The sequence below is a fragment of the Mytilus trossulus genome, unplaced genomic scaffold (genome assembly GCF_036588685.1).
Source record: "Mytilus trossulus isolate FHL-02 unplaced genomic scaffold, PNRI_Mtr1.1.1.hap1 h1tg000024l__unscaffolded, whole genome shotgun sequence".
NCBI lineage: Eukaryota > Metazoa > Mollusca > Bivalvia > Mytilida > Mytilidae > Mytilus > Mytilus trossulus.
Window position 1 is genome coordinate 998514 of NW_026963290.1, and position 8532 is coordinate 1007045.

Consider the following 8532-nt stretch of genomic DNA (forward strand, 5'->3'; position numbering starts at 1 on the left):
TTATTAGGTATGTAGACCACGGGTTGAACTCTTAATGCCATTATTACGTAAGCATGTTTGCTTTTTGAGGTGTTTTAAAGACAGATTCAAGGGTTGGTAAACATGACTTAAAATGTGTTTAATCCCCTCATCACGTTTAAGTGATTCAGACCAAACGTTCAGATGATTTGGATTGTTTGAGAGTACCAGGATGTTATGGTTCCTTATGATTACATATTACATAATAGGTATGTAGAATATGCAGATAGTATATAAAATTCGATCATTTGTAAGGTCAATTTATAAGGTTTTCATCGTGTAAATATACCATAGAAAGTATTTAGTTTTCAGCTTATGACTGTATGGATAACGATTTCGTAAAGTGGTAAAAGTATTACATTATGGAAATGAACATATAGAATACATATTGACCAATGTTTTGTTTTATTGGTTGTTTTCTGAGGCTTCGTTACAATAGCTTTCTAAATTCTAAGTTTATACGAGAGAAAAGTCAGAAGAAAATCGAAGGAGGTAAGATATCACCAAGGCAAACACATTAGACCAAAGATGAAAAATAGTCTGTTAAACCATGAAAGTATTATATTGACTAAAATGAAACGTAATACTGGATTAACTGAGCAGCATGTACCGTTTTAAATGGCATGGATGACCCTTTGGGGGGGGGGGGGGGGAGTGATCAGAATGGTACAAGTCTTTACAGAAATGGGGTATATTTAAAAAATATCTTTCGTAAGACTCATCAATTGTAATTGAACATGTGTTAAACGTGCCTACGTGATAATTACAGATTGACATATTACAGAAAACATCATTGCTTAACTGCAAAAAAACAAAAATATACAAGTCAATTACATAAAATTATAAGCTGACGTTTTTCTATACAATTGACAATCCTTTAGTCATTGGATGTCCTGCAAGATATCAGGCTAAAGTTAATAATTTGTAAAGGTTGTACATACATGTATACAATGTTGTTGTTTAATCACCGATATTTTGGGCAATACGGTTTACCATGGAACTTTTACAAGTTCGCTAAAGAAACGCGTTGCAGTTTATAGGCTTACCTTTCACCAACCGTTTTAGTTTATTTTATGTCGTGGTTACGTCCCTTTTTACAAACTGATCAGTGAAAACCAAACAAAGACACACAAACACTAGCTCTAATACTAGCAGTCTGTATTATAAGGTGTAAAGGTAAATTCTACTGGTTAGAACATATTTTTTAAATACCAAGAATAGTCGAGTTAATTACAAATGCTTAGAGGTATCGTTTAAACCGTAAACAATTTCATACGTACCATAGTTTTAACGGATTGCTTTAAAAACGCGAAAGGACTGCATTTACCATGTTAGACTACGTGAACTAACTAGTAAGTGTTGCTTCAAAGAACGCGACCTAATAGCAAATTTAAGGTTACGCAAACTAGCTACATCGTGTTGCCTTTAGATATGAAAATAAATTGTAACACGTTTCGCTGGCGAACTTGTGAACAATTGTATTATGACAGGAATGGTCATACATACATCGATTTATAATAGCTTGAAAAAAGATTAAATGTTTTATTAACATATTTGTTTTTTTTCATTTGAAAATAATTACATAAGATGTATGTTTCATTTTTATACTTTATTCTGATTGGCTAACTGCACATCACGTGTTATTCCTTAAGCAATTGCATTACTCAATAAAACTTATCATTGATGATAACACGTGGTCCCGCAATATAGTGCAAAGGTTAATTAAATAAAACAAATATGAAATTCGTGTTTCATCATCATAGCAATAAAATGTAATTATAAGTATTGAATGCTTTTTTTTTTTTTTTTTTAACTTCATAGGGTTGTAAAAGCGTTGACCGTGTGCACATTTTTAGAATGAAGCGCTTCCGCGCTTCATACAAAATGTACTTCGGTCAACGCTTTTACACCCCAATGAAGTTACAAAAATAAGCATTCAACATTAGGAAGCGTGAGCAAAAAATCTGGTGAAAAGGAAGAACTCTCAATGACAAAAATCGTCATTATAAAAAAGAAGATGCGGTATGATTGCCAATGCGACAACTATCCACAAAAGACCAAAACGACACAGACATTAACAACTATAGGTCACCGTACGACCTTCAACAATGAGCAAAGCCCATACCGCATAGTCAGCTATAAAATACCTTTTTCTAATACAACTTTAGAAAAGTTTGGTAGGCAATACAATTTTAAACATTTAACCCGAAAACCGCTATTACTGGATAGAAATAACCAAACTAGCTTCTATAAATTATCACGACGGATACCTGTATTTCTACGAGGAAAGCCTTCCTTCAATCAGAGTACTAAACGTGATCATGTTTTTATTTTTAGATTTCACTTCCTCTCAATCAGATCTTTGTTCCAAAGTGCTAACGATAGATTGTGATGGTCAGTACGTGTCATCTAAAGATGAGTCTGTATGTGCGTCAGACCTTGTCACTTATAAAACTTGGTGAGTTTATCTTAATTGACAACAAATGTTCAATATCGAACCTAATCTTTGAAGGTAATGCTAACTTGTCGGTAGGGGACAGTGCAAGGAGATAATGCATCTGCTTAGATTCTTAACCTTAATCTGATTTTGGGTAGCGAAAACCTAATACATGGCACGGAAGAAGAGTTCTTTGCGGCAGGTGCCATGTACAAGGGGAACACATACACGGAAATATTATTTAATAGTCATTATTCTGTTTTTCATCGTTGGAATTTTTTTTTTATTTTTGTCTGTTTTTAGTTTGTTGGTGAATTTAAACTTTTACAATTTTCTAAGTTACAAACGAATGTAGCCAATAAGAATTTCTGTAATAAAAGACGGAAACATTAATACAAAGAGTGTGTGTATTGATATCGGCCATTTTGATTAATCTGTTATTTATTCAGTATGTTCTGATTGTTTTATAGTTGTCATTTTGCACAAGCCAAATGTCGAGATGGACAAATAGTGATTATATCTGATAGACCTTGCTCTAATACAACACATCTTTTAAATGCAACAGCTGCTTTTGCTCAAACCTGTGGTACTTTCCAACCACCTGCCGAGATAACTACAACTAGTACAGCAACGGCCAATATTAAAACGACATCAACATTAGATAATGATCCTTTTGATCATATATTCTGTTCTGGTATAAACAGTGGTGCAATAACGTGTCCAGACACACTAGATCCTTACTGTGGGACTGATGGTAAATTCTATCTCAATAAGTAAGTACGGGTAAGAAATCAAGCAAGATGGGGTTTTTCCCTACCTACGGGCATTATGTTTTTTCGATCTGTGTGTGTGTGGTTATCCGTCCGTTCGTCCGTTTCGTCCGTTAGTCCCGCATCGGGGTAATGTTTTGGTCAAGGTAATTTTTTATGGAGTTGAAGTCCAATCAACCTGAAACCTATTTTAAATATTTCATATGATATACTAGTATGATCTTTTTAATACAAATGCCAAGTTAGAGTTCTGATCTAAGTTTTACGCTCCAAGGAACATAGAAAATGACCTATAATACGAAATTAAGCCGAGATCTAGAACATCCCAATTGCACGAGTTTCGCTTCTATTTGTATCTACTAGTATATTGTATGAACATCAGAGGTATTCGGAGGTCAACTCGATAGTCAATTAGAAGGCGTTAATACTAAAACCTACACGAAACGAAGCTTCACACTATCGACCCTATGTCCTGTTAATTGTTTACTATAGTATATTAGACGTTTTATAATGTGTATAAATGTTTTACATGGTTATAAATCAAATATGAGAATTTGAGTCAAATCGGTGAACATGAATTTGACAGCTAGTGCCCCTTTAAGAAGCCTACCTAATAACCATGTTTAGCTTCATTTGGAATGGCAAGATTTATCCAGTATATATCATTGGGTTGTTAAGTATTTCATTTAGCAGAGTGATTTCTAAATATGGAAGGAAGAGATATGTTTTAGTCCACTATAACTGTTTACTTTTTTATACGCCCGTCAAAATTTTGACGGGACGTATTATGGTATACAAATGTCCGGTGTCCGTCCGTCCGTCCGTCTGTCTGTCCGGCGTAAACATGTCGTATCGTAACTTGAGAACGACTTATCCAAATTTCATGAAACTTAACATAGTTGTTTCTTATGATGGTCAAATTATCTGTATACTTTTTGCTGAAAATAAGATTTAAACTTTTTGAGTTACGGCACTTTGTAACTAAAACAGGGGTGTGTTTTTTTCACATGTCGCACCGTATCTCAAAAACGATTCTTGATTATGGCTTAAAACTTTAAACACTTCTTAGTTATATTAATCTTAATATCTGTATACTTTTTGGTGATGATTCAAAATTTTATTTTTGAGTTATTGAGTATTTTGTAAAAAAAGGGGGAGTTTTTTTTACATGTCGCACCATATCTCAAAAACGATTTATGATTATTGCTTAAAACCTTACACATGTCTTTGTTATATTAATCTAAAGATCTGTATACTTTTTGGTGATGATTCAAAATTTTATTTCTGAGTTATTGAGTATTTTGTAAAAAAGGGGGAGGTTTTTTTTTTCATGTTGTGCCGTATCTCAAAAACAATTTATGATTATTGCTTAAAACTTTACACACTTCTTTGTTATATTAATCTCAAGATCTGTATACTTTTTGATTTTGATTCAAAATTTTATTTTAGTGATATTTAGTTTTTTATGATTATTGCATAAAACTTCCAAACAAGACGTCAGGCGTATCATGCGCTCATGGCGCAGCTGTTTATTTCATTTTGTGTAGAGATCTAATTGTTTATTTTATGCAAGGATTTGTATATACAATCACGTGAACTATACAAACCCATGGCTAAGGACTTTTTTTTTATGACACTACAAAATGTAAGGTTGAGTATTCTAATCTTTAAAAATCAAAACAGTAACTAAATACATCAAACAAACTCAATAGATCGATGAGTCAATATTTACATTACACTTAAATAGGAATTTAAAACTTATATCGAAAATCTTATTATAAGCTCTGTCAGTTCATATTATTTACAACTGTGGGACTGATTTTTACCAAATGATAAAATAATTATATTTCTGTGTTTAAGGTGTGATTTCCAAACCGCCAGGTGTACCAATCCGAGTTTATCGATACAGCCAATCAGATTGTGCAAAGGACCAACGCCTACTCCAATAGGGTAGCAAATTATTGTCGCCGATTATACCAAATACAGCTCTGATTAAAATCGGATACGATATATTATTTTAACAAGTCTTTTTTGAAGTAAATCAAGCTTGTTAGTACAGACTTCTGTGTTTGAATATTGGGGTCAATTATACAAATAAATACAGTTTCTGGGTATCATAAAACACATTGGGTAAAAATGATTAGCATCAATTGTTTTCTTTTTAATATTCCAATGATAGATTCTCCTGGAAAACATGACAATCAACGAAGTATTGTTTCAAGTAAAATTTCACAAGGTGCAATTATTAGTTGAAAAAAACCCATGTCAGCAATTCAATTCCGTAACTTTCAAAATCTTGAATTTCATCTGTGGAACCTTAAGAGCATACGATACAGTAGCGATCCCTCGTTGATTTTTTCTTGAAATTTTGGTAGAAGGTCAATTTAAATGTGCACTTTTGAAATATGCAAAGAAAAAAGTACCTTCATGACTTACTTTTTGTGATTATTTTGGTCGAAATTTGCATATTTTAAATATGTTTCGCAGTTTTGTCCTTTAAGTGATTTAAAAGGAGTTTTTTTCTCTCGGCTTAATATATAATAAACGGCATCATTTGACAAGTGGCGAATGTGTATCTGCAGAATTTTGCTGCTTTCAAGATTCCTCTTTGAATTAGCCTTTGTTAGGACAGATCAGAGCAAAAACGATGGAAAGTCAGAAATGTGAAGAAAAAAAATGAAATTTCTAGTTGATAGCACATCTTTGATAAACATTTTTTGTAAAAATAATATTTGAAAAGTTTTTAAACATAAAGTTGAGAATGAAAATGGGGAATGTGTCATAGAGGCAACCACTCCACCAGAGAGCAGAAAACTCCCGAAGGCCATGCACACATTGGTTTACAACACATCGAAAAGATTGATCCTCCAAAGAGGCTGGCTTCAGATGACTCCTAAACAAAATGTGTACTAGTTCAATGAAAAGGACGCTACACCATACTCTAAACATATACTAGTAAATGAACTAAAATTTGAAGAAAAAAAACATACAAGGCAACCAAAGGTCACAAACTCCTGAAATAGGACAGGCACAAAAATGTCTTTTTCTGAAATTTATTTTGAGTTTTATCCAACATCTCTAGTAAATCTAACAAAACCGTCATTTGAAAGAGTTTGTACTATTAATGTTACGTTGCTGGTGTCAATATGACCAATGAATACTAATAGAACATGCAACCTCGTCTAAATGAATCGTCTTTTCTTTTCTTTTAGTGTTTGGACTTTTAATACATCTATTAACAGACATTAAGTAACTAATAAAAGACTGATCAACACTTCTTTCTTAAACATAGTCACGTTAGAGTATAGACAAATACCATATACACCAGGAGTTATACCTAATATATATAAACAAAAAATTAGAATTTCGCTGACAATGGTTCATACGTACTTGGGGCAGGCAAATGAAGATGTTGCAGAAGTAAACAGGTAATTTTATATCCTTGTTAATTGAATAACAAACGATAAATCGAAAACACGCACAATAAAAATATCTAGGAAAATCATATAATAATGATTCTTCAGTCATCACCAATTACAGGTTCTACAAAAAATGTGATTAAGTATCAAAGAATATCTGCAGTTACTTATAGCAAAACTACTGAAGAAAATATTAACGGCATGTACTCTTATATCGGCGGTTGTACATCGAAACATAGGAATTATTTCAACACCATATGAGCCGTATGATGTCGGCGTTTTTGTTAACCAACACAACACAAAATTAGTAGATAGTTACTGTTACAGTATTACTATGTATAACTAGTTACGAATGACTTCTAGATTTTTTTTTTATTATGTATCGTTCCTTTTGGGCGTAAAAATATTGCATTTGTACTGACTATTGAACATGATTCAAATCGGGTTATCTCCCATTATCAGAAAAATATCTCAATTAAGAAATACAAGTATGTCTCATCTACGCCAGTGAAGTTTGTAATTAATGCCGAAAGTCATGACGAATCTAATTAATAAGTATATATGTATACTGTATATATTTTGTGTCTACTAAAAAAGTCCGGACGACAGTGAAAATTTAACTATGTATTTATTGTGTGTCTAATAGTAAAGTCCGTTACGACATGGCTAACAATGTATGGTTAATACTTGCTCTCTAGCATGATCCGAGCAAAGGAAGACATCGATGTCCTCGGCAGCTAGAAAAAGTCGTAAAGGACAGACAAACGAATGGTCACCACCATTACTATATACTACTTGCTCCTCAAAGCGAGGGTACGATTAATGACTACATTTAGAGTTTTGTTTCTAATTCCGTTGCCTTTTTGAACAGAAGTAGCTACATTAGCAGGTCCCTGTAGAACCCTTTTTAACCTACGTGTCGTTATTTATATTTCCTTAGCTTGTTATTGTTATAAGTCGTCCTGTTGTTGCTGCACTGCGCATGTTTGTATTGCATGTTTTTGTTTTACGACGTTTGGTCTACATGTAGAAGCGCATGTTAATTTGTTTGACCCAACCAAGTCACGGTGTCTGGACAATGTAGTATAAAAATAGAAAGATGTGATATGATTGCAAACCGGCGAGACAACTCTCTGCCTGATACCAAATACGTTAATAAACTATAAAGGCTTCAACAATAAGCAAAACCAATATCAAGGTATAAATCGTCAAATGTCAAACAACTAAAACAGGGAAACTAATGGTCTTATTTAAGGAGGTAGACCTAGGTTAAGGGAAGTAACTCTTAAAATCATCAGTACGTTTGTGTTAACCCTTTTCATAAATATATTCTAAGCTTCTAGGTTACATAGATTATTTTCAATCTGTTTCAGGTAAATGCTTAAAATACATTGATGATACTTGACTTTTAAAAACGCATAACTGATTCAAAGAGTTATCTCCCTGAACAAAGGTCTACACCCTTAAATAGAAAATAATAAATTAAAACAAATCAGTATGATTTCCGTCGAACATCATCTCGGATTGAACTGTCAATCATGCATCGATAAATAAGTCTCGGTTATTGAATAGAAAGGTATATACTATGAAAATTAGAGCGCGATGCTTTGCCCCAAGCTCTTATTTTCATAGTATATACCTTTCTATACAATATCAAATTTAGCACATATTTACAACTTGAGTAATCCTGTAATTAGTCTATTGACATGTTTTGGCTGACTGGATGTAGCTCATTTACGTAGTTTTGTTAATCTACTCACTATAATATCATTGTAAAAATGGGATTTCAAAAGGCCCTTGACTTTAGAATGTAAAGAAGGTAGCTGCTGGTGTAAGTATGTTTATTGATATAAAGCGTTGTTTTACTATGTACACATGTACTTATTTA

At 32.9% G+C, this 8532-nt stretch overlaps 1 protein-coding gene across 1 annotated transcript; it reads left to right on the forward strand.

Moving 5' to 3' along the window:
• The first annotated feature begins 134 nt into the window (after positions 1-134).
• LOC134699006 (uncharacterized) lies at positions 135-5211 on the forward strand. Its single transcript, XM_063560700.1, has 4 exons — positions 135-227; positions 2356-2476; positions 2926-3228; positions 5086-5211. The coding sequence occupies exons 1-4, from the start codon at positions 191-193 to the stop codon at positions 5177-5179; spliced, it is 555 nt and encodes a 184-aa protein (XP_063416770.1). The 5' UTR covers positions 135-190; the 3' UTR covers positions 5180-5211.
• The last annotated feature ends 3321 nt before the right edge of the window (positions 5212-8532 follow it).

Coding starts and splice junctions, on each gene's coding strand:
- LOC134699006 (XM_063560700.1), top strand. CDS start 191: ATGTTATGGTTCCTTATGATTACATATTACATAATAG. Junction 228..2,355: donor GATTACATATTACATAATAG/GTATGTAGAATA, acceptor TTTTATTTTTAG/ATTTCACTTCCTCTCAATCA. Junction 3,229..5,085: donor GGTAAATTCTATCTCAATAA/GTAAGTACGGGT, acceptor TCTGTGTTTAAG/GTGTGATTTCCAAACCGCCA.